The 18,863-nt window shown below is 34.2% G+C and overlaps 2 protein-coding genes and 2 non-coding genes across 23 annotated transcripts; 2 read left to right on the top strand and 2 right to left on the bottom strand.

The window, feature by feature from the left end:
- The first annotated feature begins 313 nt into the window (after positions 1-313).
- Positions 314-4,690, top strand: LOC108342753 (sugar transporter ERD6-like 5). 20 transcript variants are annotated; one of them, XM_052878824.1, is made up of 18 exons: positions 589-996; positions 1,077-1,139; positions 1,254-1,343; positions 1,685-1,744; positions 1,888-1,953; positions 2,054-2,119; positions 2,213-2,288; positions 2,375-2,439; positions 2,595-2,687; positions 2,776-2,856; positions 2,951-3,035; positions 3,153-3,196; positions 3,304-3,366; positions 3,446-3,505; positions 3,597-3,650; positions 4,045-4,104; positions 4,195-4,309; positions 4,412-4,690. In XM_052878824.1, the coding sequence occupies exons 1-18, from the start codon at positions 799-801 to the stop codon at positions 4,525-4,527; spliced, it is 1,455 nt and encodes a 484-aa protein (XP_052734784.1). In that variant the 5' UTR covers positions 589-798; the 3' UTR covers positions 4,528-4,690. The 20 variants fall into 20 exon arrangements, 2 of the variants coding, with proteins under 2 accessions (XP_052734784.1, XP_052734785.1); XR_008249812.1 differs by lacking the exon at positions 4,412-4,690 and having other exon boundaries at positions 358-996; positions 3,304-3,346; positions 4,195-4,229; XR_008249811.1 differs by lacking the exon at positions 4,412-4,690 and having other exon boundaries at positions 359-996; positions 3,436-3,505; positions 4,195-4,229.
- A 151-nt stretch (positions 4,691-4,841) lies between these two features.
- On the top strand, positions 4,842-6,448 carry LOC108342755 (uncharacterized). Its single transcript, XM_017580548.2, has one exon. It carries the CDS (start codon positions 5,210-5,212, stop codon positions 6,122-6,124), a length of 915 nt encoding a protein of 304 aa, XP_017436037.1. The 5' UTR covers positions 4,842-5,209; the 3' UTR covers positions 6,125-6,448.
- Positions 6,449-7,676: 1,228 nt separating this feature from the next.
- Positions 7,677-7,758, bottom strand: TRNAS-UGA (transfer RNA serine (anticodon UGA)). Its single transcript has one exon. It is a non-coding gene; the product is annotated as a tRNA-Ser (tRNA).
- A 440-nt stretch (positions 7,759-8,198) lies between these two features.
- On the bottom strand, positions 8,199-8,280 carry TRNAS-UGA (transfer RNA serine (anticodon UGA)). Its single transcript has one exon. It is a non-coding gene; the product is annotated as a tRNA-Ser (tRNA).
- Positions 8,281-18,863: the final 10,583 nt, after the last annotated feature.

The raw sequence follows: 18,863 nt of genomic DNA, 5'->3' as shown, positions 1-18,863 counted from the left end.
TATAATATGAAAACAAGAAATTAATGTGCACACTTTTATAATCCATGCTAGTCACTTTCCACTCTCATTATTTGTTTTTTTTTTCAATTTGACTTAAAAATATTACTGAGTAAAATTTGAAAACAATTTATAGTGTCAATTGCTATAATGTATTATTACAAATATAAAAAAACTAAATAAAATTGATTATGTAAAAATATAACTTAAATAATTTTTGTTTCTCAATTTTTGTTTTATGTTTCTAATATTTTTTTTAAATTGGATACTTAAAAAGTTATTATATGTTGAAGTGTTTTCTAAACCAAAATACGCTTCAGAAGAATGGTTGAAGATTAATATAATATAAATTAATTTACTTTAAGTTGATTATATGTGTTGCCGGCAAAATACATTATCACATGATAACAAGTATAAAAATAAAAGAGAAATTTAAAAAAGAATCTTGAGGACAACACAAAAGAATCTTGAGGACTTGGTCATCACATGCAAGAAAAGGTAAGATTTTCAGAATGCCACAGCTTGGAACTCTTGGCCTTTTGTGCAAGCTTATGATGACACATCCTACAAAAAATCTACGCCTATCAGTTCAGATTTGACATGCCCAGTAACAAAAACCATGTCACAGTCCCTCCAATGAAGTTCAGTTCAAAACATCAAACGAAGTATCGAAAGTCAATAATACACAAGACTTATCTCCAACACTGTCGTCCAAACTAGTCATTTTTGGACCTCACAAAGCACTGTTCTTCATAGATTCATTTACTGTCACAAACAACCTTAATATTCTTAGTGGCTCCCATGGACGACAGTGCTAAGAGTGCTGAACCGAGAGAATTTTCAAGTCCTTTGCTTTCCACAGAAATATTGCAAGCTTATCATGGTAACGATGGGGTTGAGTGTGAGGAAAAGAGGCAGGAAGAAACTTGGTCGGTACCAGCTATTCTTATACTTACCACCCTTGTTGCGGTCTCAGGTTCTTATGTTTTTGGGTCTGCTGTAAGTTCCCTTCACACGTTTTTGCTTTGGCAGTTTTATGAGAGTTTGGAAGTACCATTGCCAGTGTATGAATTTTGCAGATTGGATATTCGTCTCCTTCTCAAAATGGAATCATGGATGATCTCAATCTCGGCGTGGCTGAGGTTTGAACTTTGAATCACGACCTTTGTTTTGGTTTGTCATGTACTAACCATTTAACTGATGAGAGGAAGGAAGGAACACATTTAATACCTTTTTATTGGTCTGGTTTTATCCAGTATTCGATTTTTGGATCAATACTGACGATTGGAGCAATGATTGGGGCCATCATAAGTGGTAGAATAGCAGACTACGCAGGTCGAAGAGCTGTAAGTTTATTCAATTTGTGTTTTGAAATGAAAGTTTCGTGTGGTTAGGTATTTCAAGACATGGGAGATTTGAAACCAATCAGTTATAAAAAAGTCTATATAAGAAATTACAACATCACTTTTAACTTAACATTAGGCAATAAGTTTTCGTGAATCAGTCCATATAAGATACTGTAACAATACTTTTAATCCAAAACCTTCAAGCAACATGTTTAGGAATCTTCTACTTGTATACTGGTATTTTGAATTCGTAACAATCTTCTCCACCTTGAATTACTTGTCATCCTGAATTCCTAACAACCTTATTTCAATCTTCCGTTTTGTTCCATTTTGAAAAACAGGCTATGGGTTTCTCCGAAGTATTCTGCATCTTGGGATGGCTTGCCATATCATTGTCAAAGGTTACCATCCTTACACGCCACTTTCATATAAGCCTATACAAGCAAAATATCTTTTTGAGCAATTAACTTGATCGATAAAGCAAACCTTGATATTTGCACACAAGTTAAGTCGTTTTTATCTGACACTTGGTGCTTGTTTGAAGGTTGGTTGGTGGCTTTACGTGGGAAGATTTTTGGTAGGATGTGGAATGGGCCTTCTATCTTATGTGGTAATTGTTGTGACTCTTAGTTTTTCACAAATGCAGTTCGAGAGGAATTCGGTCGCTCAAAACAAAAACAATGGGTTTGTTTCTTCTGTTTCCATTATAGGTACCAGTTTATGTGGCAGAAATAACACCCAAGAATCTCCGAGGGGGATTCACCACAGTTCATCAGGTAAGGAAACGATGATTCTTTTCTGAGTATCACTTTGCTTCCATTGCAAGTAATAGGCTTATTTAAAATCCAATTTGGAGTTTCTTTTGACAGTTAATGATTTGTTGTGGGGTATCATTAACTTATCTTATTGGATCGTTCTTAAATTGGAGGATTTTGGCTCTAATAGGTAATGCTCATCTGCATGGTTTTCATCTAACATAGTGAAATTAAGAAAGGTTGCAATGTAAGTGGCATTTTCTTTCTTTATCTCAGGAACTATTCCGTGTCTCGTACAACTTTTGGGTCTATTCTTCATTCCCGAATCTCCTAGGTGGCTGGTGAGTTGTTTGAGATATTTTTGTTGATCTGTTGTTGAACATGACATGATTCACACAAGAAACTGAGATTTTCAGTCACTTGTGTCAAATAATTGGAATCACTACATGTTAGACAAACACATTGCAAGTTTGTGACAGTTTGAAATCTTGTGTAGGCAAAATTTGGTCACTGGGAAACGAGTGAATCTGTTCTACAGCGTCTTAGAGGAAAGAATGCTGATGTTTCTCAAGAGGCCACTGAAATTAGAGTACATATAGTGTTTGTTCATTATTGTGTTGGGGTAGTAGAAGAAGCTTAAGAGTCTAACACATTATTCTATGTTATTTTTTTTGTAGGATTTTACCGAAGCCCTTCAGACCAAAACAGAAGCTACCATTTTTGGCTTATTTCAGTTGCAGTATTTGAAGTCACTTACTGTGAGCTGAGCTTTCTAAGATATATTTTCTTGTTCTTGCAGCCTGTCTTGTCCTTTTTGCAGATTCTTATGGTATTTTTTAATTACTTTGTTAGGTAGGAGTTGGTCTGATGATACTGCAACAGTTTGGAGGGGTTAACGGCATTGCTTTTTATGCAAGTTCTATATTCATCTCTGCGGGTACATGCATATTCTTTTTTTAATGCTTCTAACACATGACTGATAAAGAAGATGGCCATGAGAATGTTCAACTTATAACACAATTGTCATAGAGGCAGAAATTCTTATCTATCTCAGGATTTTCGGGAAGTATTGGAATGATAGCAATGGTTGCAGTTCAGGTTTTCATTCTCTTCATACAGTTTATTCGCTTGCCTTCTTAATGTTGTATAAAATGAGATAGATGCCACTCCTTTGGTGAGTCTTCTCTTCACTTGTATCTTCATAGATCCCAATGACAGCTCTGGGAGTGCTTTTGATGGATAAATCTGGTAGACGACCACTTCTGCTGGTAGAAAAGATGATGTTTTGTTTCTTCTGTTTTGTGCTGATATGTAAGATCTGAATCCAAAATGTTTAGCTTTATGCAGGTTTCTGCTTCGGGAACATGCTTAGGATGCTTCCTTGCAGCCCTATCATTCTTCTTGCAGGTTCTTTAAATAACAAAATCTGCTCTACCAAGATTGCTTTTTTACTTTAGTTATTTCAAAATGGTCAATTAATTGAGCTTGCCTCATGCAGGACCTACATAAATGGAAGGAAGTCAGTCCCATTCTGGCACTTGTCGGTGTACTGGTGATGATTTTTCAATGGCAATGTTTAAGCAATAATGCACCATTATTTGAATCTTTGATTACAGTGTGCAATCTTATGCATTTAATTGGATAATAATAACAATAACAAAACATAAATTCAAATTCATTACTCGTTTTATGACATTGAAATGAGATGAAAGAATGTTACCTGTGTTTTCTTTTTGCCCAGTTAATAATAACATCACTGAACATCAAATACTTCTAGAGTGTATAATGTAATGAAGTTCGAGTTCTTTACTGTCAAATACTCAAACCAAAAAATGACTTCTTTCTTTGTTTCTAGTTAGCATTTTATTTGTAACGAAGAATATTGAAAACATTGAAATAAATCCACATACCTGATATTTTGAACAGTTAGTTTTTGCAATGATCAGGTATATACAGGATCATTCTCTCTTGGCATGGGAGGAATCCCCTGGGTTATAATGTCTGAGGTATAGTTTCTGAACATATATATATGAAATAAAAAATGGATCATAAGAAGTTCTTAAAGTGTACTGAATTATCTTTTTCATGGCTCCCAGATATTTCCCATTAATGTGAAGGGCTCTGCAGGAAGTCTTGTGACTTTGGTTAGCTGGTTGTGTTCTTGGATTGTGTCATATGCTTTTAACTTTCTCATGAGTTGGAGTTCCGCAGGTAGGTTCATTCATACTTACTCCACCCTTAAAAGAGAAAACCAAAATGACCCAGAAAAGAAATGATACCAAGAAAGCAAAAACTCACACTATGTTCGTTCAGGAACTTTCTTCATCTTCTCTGCCATATGTGGCTTCACTGTTCTGTTCGTGGCAAAACTAGTGCCAGAGACGAAGGGGCGTACGCTAGAAGAAATTCAAGCATCCCTCAAGAGATGAATTCGGCACATTTATGAAGGACACGGACAAATGGTGATTTCTGAACAACTTTTACAACGTTGATCTGAAAACTACTTTTTCAAATAAGAACCGATGTAGAAATGATTGAAATAACCAGCAATTTAATTTTCGGAACAAATGATACAACTTTGTTTTTGAACAACGTGTAAATGATCATTGCCTGGGTCTGGGAGCAGGAACAACTCGCGCAAACTCCGAGGGCCAATGTCTGTGTCTTGCAAACGTGCTTATTAGAAGACCTGGGAATCGCGTTTTCTTAATTTTGTTAGGGATGGTCAAACCGTAACAAAGAATAACCAAAATAAAAAATGGTTTCTAATTATTGACAACAGTTCGATGTTTGACTAAAACGTGTATGAGCATAAAAATGGTAGAAGAGAAATGAAAAAGAAAAGAAAAAGATTAACGAAGTGATAAAAAGAGGTCAACGCATAATTAATACGTGGCATGTAGGATTAGGAGATAAGAGGTTAGCGTTTGGTTAAAATTTAACCCACAGAAAAAAAGAAAGATAAAAAGCTATTTGCGCGGAGTCCAACGTGGGACCCGCCACCGTTTGCTCCATGAAGGATTCCAGCTCATACCCCGAAACAAACACGCCCTTCCTTTTCTTGCGTTTTGTTTGGTTGGCACTCTCACTCTGCCACCCCATGCCCATGCTATGCTTTTCCTTTTTATTTTATTAATACCTTCTTTCTCTTCTTCTCTTTCCAGAATCCCTTCTCACAAATTGTTACAACTGCTTTTACGTTTTGATTATGATTATTGTTATTATGCCATGACAAACTCAACCGGTTTCCCTTTCTATCCGCCTTTTCTTTTCTCCCTCGTCTTCCCTGCCATGATCAAATTGTTCAAGAGAAACACCTCCACTGACACGTGTCATCATCACCACCACTATCACCACCATCCACTTTTGGGCCTTGGACTCGCCACCACAGACGTCCACAGACCTCCCAACGTTCTGGAGTCCGCCATGCTGAAGCCCAACAGCGACGTGCCTCGGCCCAAGAAGACACAGAATGGATCCCTTGATGAAGAGGTGGTTTGCTTCGTCAGCGGCTTGGCCTCATGCACGGAGACTCTAGGCTGCGAGAGCTCCGACCAAATCCACAGCAATTGCGAGGACGAGGATGTGATCGATGGCGAGCAGATTTCTCGGAGGAGGACGGTGAAGACGGAAGGGAGAGGGAAGGTGAGGACATTTCCACCGCCGCTGTCGTCGCTCAATCGGAACGGTAAACCGAGTTTTTATCTCCGGCCGGTGAGGAAAGACGGGAGGTTGGAATTGACGGAAGTGAGAATAGAGCGACCGGAGATTCTGCATGCATGGCGAGAGAACGGGCGTTTGACATTGCGTCTGGTGTCAGATCTCGAAGAGGAAGAGGAAGACATAGAAGAAGAAGAGGAAGAGGAAGAGATAGAAGAAGAAGAAAAAGGAATAGAGGAAGAGAACGTCGGAGAGTGGAGGCTCCGGAGTAGTGAAGGGTTAAGGAGGTGTCACGAGATGGTGAACCATCATCACCATCACCATGTTCATGGCAGCATGCGCATGTGTGGAATCAGCATTGTGTGAGGGTTGGAGGGACACGTGGCATGGGGCTTTGAAGGAGAATGAATGATTTGAACGTTGGAATTTGCACTGCGAAAATTGGCAGAAGAAGGGTTGGATGTGTATAGAGAGAAATCATGCATGCATGCGGTGGTGTTTGGTTGCGGGAAAAACGACACTACCAAGAGGTCCACACAGGCTGTAATTACTTTAACTGCGTTTTGTATTCTTAGACAGAGAGAGAGAGAATGTTCCAGACGGAGAGCTATTGTACTGTATTTACCAAATTTTGAAGATTTATGTTAGATGCCAAAAACAATTTCTGAACATATTTTCTTCAGTTTTTAAGGTTGTTGTTGAAACCAGTTAAAGTTCTCGGAAAATTTGCCATTTAATCAACCCAATGGCTTCTAATTTGAACTCTCGGTAATCTCACTCTCTCACTCTCTCTCCAATTTGAACTGTTTTCTTGTCTCTGGTTTCAGTTAATCGGATTGTTCAGTGTTGGGTTGATTTATGTTGTGGGAGTTGAAGAAAAATGGGTTCTGTCGATTTGAAGAAAGTGGGAGTGGAGACAGTGGAGTAAGTGTAAGTGGTTCTTCACCAAAAAATTGTTTGGAAAAGTAGTGATATGTGACATGGATATTTCAGTTGATGAAAATATAAGAAAAGTTATGAATGGGTGTTCATTATTTTTGGCTGGAACAATCACAGATGTTTGAGCTTCTTGGCTTGTTCTTGAAGATGTTCAAACGATTTCATTGCAGGAAGAAATGCTCATTGAAATCAAATGGGTATGAAGGATTGTTGCATTAGAGATTCAACAGAACTTGAGTGTGAAGAGTGCAAGATATAAAAAGAATAAAAAATAATGGTGACATAGTTCAATATTTTCTTATCTACACAGTGGTGATCCCTTATTTCTCTTCTTCTCAATGACTCACAAAAAGTTCATTACTTCAACCCTAAGACATTGACTATTTCATCTCTTCTTCATTCACCTTTTTTCAATCTGGTAATGAAGCTTTAAAAAAATTAAGGCATGTTTTACCTCCTCTAACATATCCTCCTTATAAATTTTTACTCACCTGAAATTTCAAAAATTGAATTGCCCTCCTCATAAATACTTGAATTCTTTTTGGCAAATATCTGCTTTTGAAGTCCAATAATTGATGCGTGTAAATTATGGAGTATTTATTATTGATGAGATTAAGTAAAATATATACGTCATCACTAAAAATGCAATAAAGTTTATGTGTGGTTGATTTATGAAGAAATAAATCAGGATTAGGAGAATATATACAAAGTATTTTAGAGAAATATATTTATTTTCTCTAGTTTCGTTTGATATATTTATTTTTCATTTAAATTTATCTTTATTCGAATCTTTAACATATTTTGCCTTTCAAACAATTTAAAATAAATAAATGTAGTTTTTTTAATTTAATTATATATATACAGGGGTTTGCTAACTTTTATTATATGAATATCATGACCTCATTTGAAAGTAGGACATTTTGTTTTAATATACTTTGTTTTTGTATGTGTAGATATGAGGTATTATAAAAATTAAAGTCGTCGACAGCAGGGTTCGAACCTGCGCGGGCGAAGCCCAACAGATTTCAAGTCTGTCTCCTTAACCACTCGGACATATCGACATTATTGAGAAAGCTAGGGTCAATTTAGTAAAACAATAATGTTTAACTTTTATTATTTCATATAAATACATAAAAGATGGTATGTATAAAAATCAAAAGAGGCTAAAAAAATATTTTTAATGACTAAAAATATAATTTAAAATGAAAAATTAGTGAACGTATTAATATAATTTTAATTAAAAATTAGTGTAAACGTGTTAGTTAGCGTGTAGTTAAAATGTAACTAAATATTGTTTATTTTTTCATAAACCTCATTAAATGGGATTGGTTTAAATTGGGTCCACAATTCAATCCTGGGCTATCAGGTTTATGCATTAAAAAATGTGATATTTTAAAAGTAATTAAAATAAAAATCTCCAATATTTATTAATTTTTAGAACATATATATCAAAAAATTCATAACGAAAGATATAGTAATTATATTAAGATTTATTAAAAAACGTCAACAGCAGGGTTCGAACCTGCGCGGGCGTAGCCCAACAGATTTCAAGTCTGTCTCCTTAACCACTCGGACATATCGACCATGTTTTGTTATATGCATCATATATAATTATTTATTAATATTACAAATTTTTACTTTTCTTGAGCAATATTTTCATTTTAGAAAATAAAATCAAAATTTAATAATCATTAATTTTTAAAATTAATGATTGAGATAATACAAAAAATTAATAATTGATATTTTTTTATTCAAAATAATTGAAATTTAAGTATCGATATGTATATCTTGAATTTGTTTTATTAATGATTCTAGTTTATTTTACTTTACTAGTATTTTTTTATGTTTTATATTGTAACAAATTAATATCTTTAATATATAAATTAAAATTAAAATCATAAAATAATACTATAATTAAAATTTATAATAAATTGGTATCGTAGAGTATAAATATATTCTTTCTACTGTCATGACTTGTTTAACGTAAAGAAAAATTATAACAATTTTTTTATTAGAATATTTATATTTGTCAAAAGATGTTAGAATTCTTTAAAAGTGTTTAGTCATTCAAAACCACGAAGGAAGAACGAATTGATGAAGTTTGACATATAGTTTAACTAAAAGGTGAGTTTAACTTAATTATATAGTAAACTTCGAAGTTTCAACTATTGAGTAAACTATCAAATGATTTTGAAGTGGGTTACTTAACGTATGACAAAATATTAGATACAAAATTTATTATCTATTTTTTTAATTTTTGTTTATTCTAATTTCCTTTTCAATAAAACCTTTTTTTTATCATTGCAATTGAAATGTGAAGACATAAATTACGAAACAACATGCCCTAACACATTTATTTGATTATATATTCAAAATGTTTGTGATCCTAATTAATGTTAACCCTTTTTTTTTTATTTGGCCATGAAAAATTTTCATTTGATTGGATCTCATTTAACGATGTTTTAATTGTAATTAAGTGACTAATTGTTGGAACAATTTTTCAAGAACTTAGAAAAACTAGGAAAACAAGATGAACAACAATGTAGACTTGATGTAATTTTCTAAGCGTGAATACACACTTTTTTAAAAGCAATATTTCGTCTCTTATAAGAGCAAAGGAAATCATGAAATCTGTAACATCCCAAAAATTCTCCCTTTAAAAATTCAAAATTTAAAATATTGTAATAATACAATTACATTAACGCCATGTAACCTCAAACTTAAATCTATACATAAGTTTTAAGCTCATAGTTGACTGCAAAGATCTCATTGAATCCCTCTAATCTGTTCTTCCAAATCTTCCTTCATCTACACCAGATCATGCGACAATCCTTCCTCTGCTCCCGTATAACAAATACGTTATACGATCATCGCAAAAATATAGTTTTCCGGCACAAACAAACAAGTAAGGGTGAGCTAACATGCAACACCGCACTTATAAAACATGCATAAATGCTTTGATAAAAACATCATATAAAATTTATGTCGGACATTCTCATATACCATCATACCACAATTCCTACTAGACACTCATCCGGATGATACGTTGATGAGCGGTCACGGGAGGTTATGCACTTGTGATGACTTCTACTTTTCCTTACAAATACACTTCCAAAATACTTCATACCATTCACAAAGTTAGTCCCCTCACTATGTCCAAACCGGAACATAGACCAGGACCTCCTGCTCCTCTCACCACATAATTCATCCTTCTCTACATGAGACGGGATGATTATTAGAGTATCAGGATAACCTCCAACTACGGGACCCTCAACATCAACATACACACTAATACCATAATTTTATAGAATCTCTCCATGAGATTCATACCATACTCATATTCCTCAACTCACATTACACCTCTATGTAACTCTCCCCGTAATAATCATTTCGTGATCAAATGCACAATTTCATATCAACATAATAAAATACATTTATCACAGTAATTTTATCACATCTCATGCATTCACATATTTTTGTTTCACATGAATTTACCTCAGAGTATATATATATATATATATATATATATAAAACACATTGCACACTTAAAATAAGAGCAAAAATAACCATGGAACCGAACCCTGTTTACCGAACACTATTGGGACGAACACTATTTGGACGAACACTATTTGGACGAACACTATTTGGACGAACACTATTTGGACGAACACTATTTGGACGAACACTATTTGGACGAACACTATTTGGACGAACACTATTTGAACGAACACTATTTGAACGAACACTATTTGAACGAACACTATTTGAACGAACACTATCTGACCGGACGCTAACTGGCCGAACGCTATTTGGTTGAATATTATACGAACCCTATTGGACGAACGCTACTGGACGAACGTTATTCAACAATATAAGGCCGACACCACTTGGACGAACGCTATGAGACCTAACCCAATCCGGCCGAACGTTCTATATTGATCACTATTTAAACGAACGCCATCTGATCGAACACTATCGGCCGAGCGCTACAACCGAACGTCTCACTTGATCAAACACTATTCAGCCGAACGCTATAATCGAGTACATAGACCGAACGCTAAACAACGCTACCAGAGGATACTAAGTTAAACGAACGCTCACACTCCCTAATATCCAAGAACGAACGCTCATGATCCAAACTTAAGAATAAGCAACTTATGACCGAACGCTATTTAATCCATCAAAACCGAACGCCCAATTTCGGACGAACGCTTAACGAAACACTAAGGACGAACGCTCAACGAAACACTAAGGACGAACGCTCAACGAAACACTTAAGGACGAACGCTCAACGAAACACTTAAGGACGAACGCTCAACGAAACACTTAAGGACGAACGCTCAATGAAGCACTAAGGACGAACGCTCAGAATAACACTTAAGGACGAACGCTCAGAATAACACTTATGGACGAACGCTCACTATAACACTTAAGGACGAACGCTCAAAATAACTTGTAGGACGAACGCTCACTCAAACAATTAAGGACGAACGCTCAAAATCACTTGTAGGACGAACGCTCACTCTGACAATTAAGGACGAACGCTCAAAATCACTTGTAGGACGAACGCTCACTCTAACAATTAAGGACGAACGCTCACAATAACACTTAAAGACGAACGTTCAAATAACACTTATGGACGAACGTTCAATTAACACTTATGGACGAACGTTCAAATAACATTTACGGACGAACGCTCACTATATCACTTATGGACGAACGCTCACTATAACACTTATGGACGAACGCTCACTATAACATTTACGGACGAACGCTCACTATAACATTTACGGACGAACGCTCACTATAACATTTACGGACGAACGCTCACTATAACATTTATGGACGAACGCTCACTAACCAAGGACGAACGTCCAAGATTCACACCGAACACTTAATACCGAACGCTCATCAATTGAAACTTAAGAATACTAACTCAGCCGATCGCTCATAATTACAACAATACCAAGGCCGAACGCTCAACTACTGAGCCGAACGCTAAGATCAATAACTTAGGCCGAACGCTGAACCATTGAACGCCATACTGAATTCATTACTGTTTAAATACGATTTGGACGAGCGTCCCATACTAAGACGAACGAACGCGGACGTTCGTTCAGAACCGAACGCTCAACAAATTGGACGAACGTCCAGTTTCACCAGAATTGGACGAACGTTAACGCTCACAAGACCGAACGCTGAAAATTGGTCGAGCACTGTTGGGACGAACGTCCAATTTTGATTCACAAAATTGGACGTACACGCGTTCTGCAGAAATTCTGCAGAAACGCACCAGAGTCCAGAAATCCAGTAAACCTCCCCCTTCATCTCCTTCCCAATTATTACCCAGATTTACAGCAACCACAACATATCTCAAAAATTAAGGAAATAAATCAAACTCCCCTTACCTCTTTGAAGACTTCCTTTGTAAAATTTGTGATCCATCTCCTCCAGTCATACAGCTCCAGATCTCCTAGCAAATTCAGTACCTCTCCCCTTTCTCTCCAGATCTAGCTGGAAGGACTCCCCTCTCACCAGATGCCCAACCCAGCTCCTCCTCTTTGCCCTTCAGAGTTTGTACAACTTCCCATGGTTGCCCTTTGGACGGCTGGAAACGGGAGAAGGGTTCCCTCCCTCTGCTGCTCCCCCTCTCTCCCTCTCACATGCCAATAATCCCCCCTTCTTTTTGCCAAGCCTCCCCCGTAAAATGCCCCCCCCCCCCTCTCCTTTTCTCTCCTTCCCTCATTATTGCACTCCAATAATGCGAAAGGTGGGTGACCACCGTGTCCCCACCACCAAGAAAAACATGGTCCTTACAAAATCCACTTTTGAGATACAAAGAAGAAATACAACGATAATACTCACTCTTAGTATTAACGTCAAACAAGAATAAAATTCTCACGAATTGATATGTGTGTTAAGTGAAGGAGAGAATGTTGAGAGTCTCATCTTATATTTTTTATCAATAGAGCACAGAATCCAAGAAAGGTTGATCAGACATCTTTCAAATCCAAAAGATACCAAATTCTGATTAGTTACATTTCTTCATAAATGATTATAACTTTTCATGAATGGTTGTAAGTCTTCATGAATAATTGTAACTTTTCATGAATGATTGTAACTCATGAATAATCTGAAAAGTGTCTCTAATAAATTTCAACACTAATGGATTAGAAGATGCTGAAGTTATTTAATAAAGATTATATATATTTTATGTTTATATATATTAAATGAAACTCTGTTGAAAAAGTACAAGATTATGATTTTTTATTTTCAAACATGAATTGAATTGAAGATCCTTATATAATCATAACATCACATTTCTAATCAATTAAAATTTATTTTAATTAAGAGTTAAATATATTTTTATTTTCAAATTATTATAAAAAATTATGTATCATTCTTAAATTAAATTATAAAAATTTAGTTTTTATATTTTATGAAAATCAATATAAAATGTGATTCCCAACAAATTATATGTTAAGGTTATATTTTAATTCATGAAATTTTGTTTGATATATTAAATGTTTTACATATATTTTTATAAAATAAAAAAATAAAAAAATACTTTATAGTTTAATTTAAAAACGAAACATAATTTTTTATAATAATTTAAAGACGAAAAGACATATTTAATTATTTGATAAATAATAGGCTAGAACAATCTTATAAGAATTCACCATTTAAACAAACGTATAAATTTTCTTATAAATATTGTATAAATAATTTATATTAAGTGGTTTTAAGTCAAGAACATGATAATGTTTTGTCAATAAAAAAATAAAAAAACACTTAATCATAACAAAAACTACTAACTTAAACATGCATTATTCTCACACTTAATTTTTCATCTCCTACTTTCGAAAATTGAACCTTTCCATTTCTTCAAAGTTGTTTTCTCTGTATACCTCTTCCAAGAACAACTTGATTTACTATTTCACCATTTTTCCATATTATCTCTCATTCTTCTTCCACATTGTTTGGTAACTTCACACCAATAGTTGATGCTTGATTTATAAATTCATCTTTCACCACATTTGCTGGAATAACATACACATTAAAACTTATAGTTAAAACAAAAAAAATACAATTAATTAACAAACATATATTATAAATGTTATAACTAACCATTGTTTTCCATATTGGGAAATTGTTCATAAAAAATATTACTTTCCCATAACATTCTTCTAGTGCCCTTTTGAATCCTTGAAGTGGTTTCTAATGGTGGCCTTGGAATAGAATAGAGAACCTTATTTTGAAGGTACCTTGTCCTACATATTTAAAGTGCACCAATTTTCCAACCTCAATATGGTAGAAATCCTTCAAACTATTCATACCATTGTTAAAATAAGCACAAACTTTATTGTTTATTGTAATAACATCAATTTCCACAGCAAAAATATTGCCATAATCATCTTCAAGTATAACTGCTTTGCCCAGTTCATTACTCCATGTGTTATAGAACCCTTTTGGAATTCTTACTCTGCTCTGATTTATATTTTACAAAAGTAAACTATGTTAGATATTATGATTATTAAATGAAAAGTAATTATATAAAATAAATATTATGTAGTAATATTTACCTCACAAGCACGAATTATTCCTTCAAAGTAGGCATCTGTGTAATCATTTATTTTTCCAAATTGTTGATCCATGGTATGGTCTGTGTAACATAAAAAATAGATATATCTACATGTCAAATATAATTATTTTTATATTTTTGGTCCTCATTGTAAGACATATCAACCAAGTATAGTTTGTTGATAGAACATACCAATATCATCATATAAAAATGCATTTATTTTTTTTAAGTGAGAAACATTATATTAAAATGAGAAACTTAATAGGAAGAACATTGATTTCACATTCTAAATAAAATTATTTTTACATCTCTTTAATGTTTTTAATAAAGATAAATAAGTTAAGGTATATTAAATGTTTTATGAGAAATTATAAAGTACTTGATAAGGGACACCGCCAACATTTTCTACAAGGTACATTATAATAAAGATAAAAAATTATATGATATATTAAAATAACTAAATCATCTTTTTATGTTTTTTCAAAGATAAATGGTAGTGGATTCTACAATAACAATAAAATACATAAGATAAAAAATAACTTTCATTTGTTATTATCTATACATAAAATCTTATGTGTTTTTCTTCATTAACAAATATAATATTTAATTCGCAACTATTTTCTAATATAAATATTAAATCACTTATTCCTTTTTTTTCACATCAAACCACTTCCAGTTTTAGTCAATACTCATATGAATGACAAAAATGAAATAACCAGATTGTGTAAATTCATGGACAATGAATAGAAAGAATAAAACCTGAATATGCATCGAATAAAAAAAAATTGAACCTTTTGATGAGAGAGAATTTTAGTAAGATAGGAAAAAACTTTGTCTTCCTTCCATTAAACCTGAGAAAAAAAAAGATGAGAAAATAGGAAAACAAAGATATTAATGTTAGTTTTTGCATGAACGAAGAAAAAGAATGACATAAAGAAGCCTAAAATGGAATAATCTAACATAAATGCACCATAACTATCGATGAATAAATTGGAGAACCTAACAATGATATTTTTCTTGAAAATACCTTCAGCAGATGAAAATTATGATGTTATATCATCAGAATGTGTATTTTATGTCAAAGAGTAAAAGAAACTTGAGAAAAGTTGAAGTAAATAGATTGTCTTGTTAAATATTTTAATAAAAATAACGTTTATTCTTCAACAGTTATATTTGACTTATTTACTTTTATATATTAATTATTATATCATATTTATTATATTTATTATGTTGAAGAGAGATTGTAACATCCCAAAATACAGTAATAACCATAATCAGAATTAATTACATTTAACAGTAAAACAGTGCAGTCTTTACAAAAACTTACGAGGTTCAAAACGTCGAACGGCTTAAAGTACAGAATGTAATATAGTCCAGCGGTATTCCAAGGTTCTAAGACTCATGTTTATACAAACATCAGCTGAACTTTCATAAGCTAAACAAAATAATAAAGGCTACCCCATGTCGAGCACTCTAGTGCTCGACCTTAACCTCTACTTCAACCGGATTGGCATCTTCCAAAATCTCTTCTCCCAGCGTCTCTTCCATCAGAGCACTTCCATCTGCTCCCATCCACATGGATGATCATCGCAAGGACAAGACGGACGTACAATGACGATCGACAATACAAGGAAAACGAGTGCAGGGGTAAGCTTATCGAATTTAATTCAAGTAAAATACACATTTCATAAACATAACAATCATGTCGATACTTCACAACATATAATTTAACTCATTCAATTACTCAACCAATTCCTGATACTAGACTGACTGTCCGGACTGTATGAATTCTGTGTAGCTACTACGTTTCTTGCACCCAGGTGACATGATAACTGAATTTCTCCTCAGCTGCCACCCGAGGTTAGTCCGTTCCGTCCAAAGTAACCCTAAGGACTAGGACCTCCTGCCGTTCCCACACATGATGTACCCCCTCTACGTGAGGACGAGTACTCACGGAACATCAGGATGAAACGTCGGCTAAGCTTTGTCCACATTCATACATTACAATTCGCAACTTTCATTCTAGAGTCGTTCCTCCCTGGAACGCTCATTCCCATTCCACAACCGTTTATTCATCACATATACTGTTCATCATTCATAATCTTTCAGTCCAATTACATATAATCACAAACGTTCAACCCTCTTTATAACTGGGATAACCGTGAGGAACGAGACCGGAGAATTTACCCCTTTCCAAAACATAATAGGACCGACTACGAGATAGATGGGCGACCTGTATTAACACGGGTGCTCGACACTGTCGGTCGACCCAAATGGACGACCTGTATTAAGGAGGTTGCTCGACACCGTCGGTCGACCCAAATGGACGACCTGTATTAGGAAGGTTGCTCGACACTGTCGGTCGACACATATGAAGGATCTGTATTATCAAGGACTCTCGACACTGTTGGTCGACACAGATGAAGGATTTGTATTATCAAGGACTCTCGACACTGTTGGTCGACACAGATGAAGGATTTGTATTATCAAGGACTCTCGACACTGTTGGTCGACACAGATGAAGGATCTGTATTATCAAGGACTCTCGACACTGTTGGTCGACACAGATGAAGGATTTGTATTATCAAGGACTCTCGACACTGTTGGTCGACACAGATGAAGGATCTGTATTATCAAGGACTCTCGACACTGTTCATTATGAACTATACGTAAAAGACCTACATAGCTCATGCTCGACCAGAATCCTTCCCAAATGAAAGTATTCCAATTCAAAGAAGTTTACTGGAACACCAAACGGTCGAGAACCGTTTAATGTCGGACATACGTTATCCTAGAAAATTTGATATTCAAGTTTCACTTCTTCTAAGCATATATATTTTATATTCACACGTATCACTCATATCATACATTTCAACCAACATATACCATGTTCATGTAGTACAACCACGTTCGATCATGCATACTCAACCAATATACACCTCATACTTATGATCATATACCAACAATCAAATAACACAGTTCATACTTCATGCGACATACGTAATATTCATACAGTACAGGACAAACATAAGGATTAAATTTAATAAGCTTCCCTTACCTGGATAGCAGTGTACGCCCTAAAAGTATGACTTTCACACGTTCGACTACAACTCTTTTCTATACTCAACAGCCACTTAAGTTTCTTCCACTAAATCTAGCCAAAGGAATGTAGAAAAATATCAACTCCTACCCTTGCATGCAACAGAATCTGGGTTCGCAGGAATATCCAGAAACGATACCTAAGTTGGAAGACTTACCGTTTTCAGAACTGAGATTGGTTCGGTCCAAAATGAAGATCACAACAGGACGAACACTCCTACGGTGCTGCAAACGTGATCGGAGAAGAGATGTGAGTTTTACAGTAGAGAGAAGTTAAGAGTTTTTAGAGAGAAGTTGGAGAAGATGAAAGGGTGAGTTCTGAGGTTGAAGATGAGTGCGTGCAAGTGAGAGAGTGTTTTCCAAAAATCCAGTTTTGGTTAAACTCACGTTCGTTTGAACGAACGTCTCTCAAGCCGACACCTGCACACCAAACTCTGAATTGGAAGTTTCCCCCGTGACACGTGGCGTGCGTGCATGCAAAGATTGGTGCGTTTTTAATGTTTCAGAGTAATGATGTGGCTCGGTTTTTGTGCACAGCAGAGGGATTTATCAGATTTGGGAGTGGGTTTTAATGGCTGAGAAATGATGTGGCGTGGATAAGTGGTGAGGTGTCAGATTTATCTTTGCTAATTATCCAGGGTCTCACAGAGATCAAGTTAAGAAAAGCTTTAAAAGTGTTATTGATATCTATATATTAAGTTGAATTAACCTTTTATGTAACTAGCACAATATGATAGTCATACCGAGTCTACTCAATAGTGAGTTGGGAGGTTCACCCATTGGTCCAGTAAATATGACAATTTCTCAAATTATATATATATATATATATATATATATATATATATATATATATATATATATATATAAATATAAGATTTATCGGGTTAACTAATGCATTTAAATGGATAAATTTAGAGAATAATTTTATTCTGTTAAATTATACAATTACAAAAAAAAAATTAAACTTATTTAAGAGGCATTATTTCAATCATAAATTCATTTGCATTCTTCAAATAACATAATACAAAAAATTAAAATCCTTTAAATTATAATTCTTCTTATTTTAAAAAATATGTTTTATTTTAATAAAATAATTTTAATATTTCTCACATATAACAATAAAAAAGTAAACAAGTTGATGAATGACAAAAGACATCTATTCTATATGAAAAACTTTCTTTTAACAATTTTTTTGACAACAACTTATGTGATTGGTCTATTTTAAATATACCAACCAATAAAACAATAGCATATACAAATTGTTAAAATATCGGAATCCATTCCATATAGAGGTGTATACTTAAAAACTAGTCTTATAGTGTCAAACTTTGTATGGTATTAAATAAGTGTAAAACTTTTTTTATATCAAAATATCATTATTCAATCTTAAAATTCGATCAAGACTACGGGAGAACTGTATTAATAAGTGTACTTAAAAAAAATATCTTTAATTAGTAATTTTATTTTTATATTTAAATTTATTTT

Source organism: Vigna angularis, chromosome 6 (assembly GCF_016808095.1).
Source record: "Vigna angularis cultivar LongXiaoDou No.4 chromosome 6, ASM1680809v1, whole genome shotgun sequence".
NCBI classification, from domain to species: domain Eukaryota; kingdom Viridiplantae; phylum Streptophyta; class Magnoliopsida; order Fabales; family Fabaceae; genus Vigna; species Vigna angularis.
This window is presented reverse-complemented; position numbering and strand designations above follow the sequence as displayed.

Excerpts from the sequence above, each read along its gene's own strand:
- LOC108342753 (XM_052878824.1), top strand. The coding sequence starts at position 799 with ATGGACGACAGTGCTAAGAGTGCTGAACCGAGAGAATTTTCAAGTCCT. Across the intron at positions 1,344-1,684 it reads ACTACGCAGGTCGAAGAGCT|GCTATGGGTTTCTCCGAAGT; the intron begins GTAAGTTTATTC and ends TTTGAAAAACAG. Across the intron at positions 4,105-4,194 it reads CCTGGGTTATAATGTCTGAG|ATATTTCCCATTAATGTGAA; the intron begins GTATAGTTTCTG and ends CATGGCTCCCAG.
- LOC108342755 (XM_017580548.2), top strand. The coding sequence starts at position 5,210 with ATGCTTTTCCTTTTTATTTTATTAATACCTTCTTTCTCTTCTTCTCTT.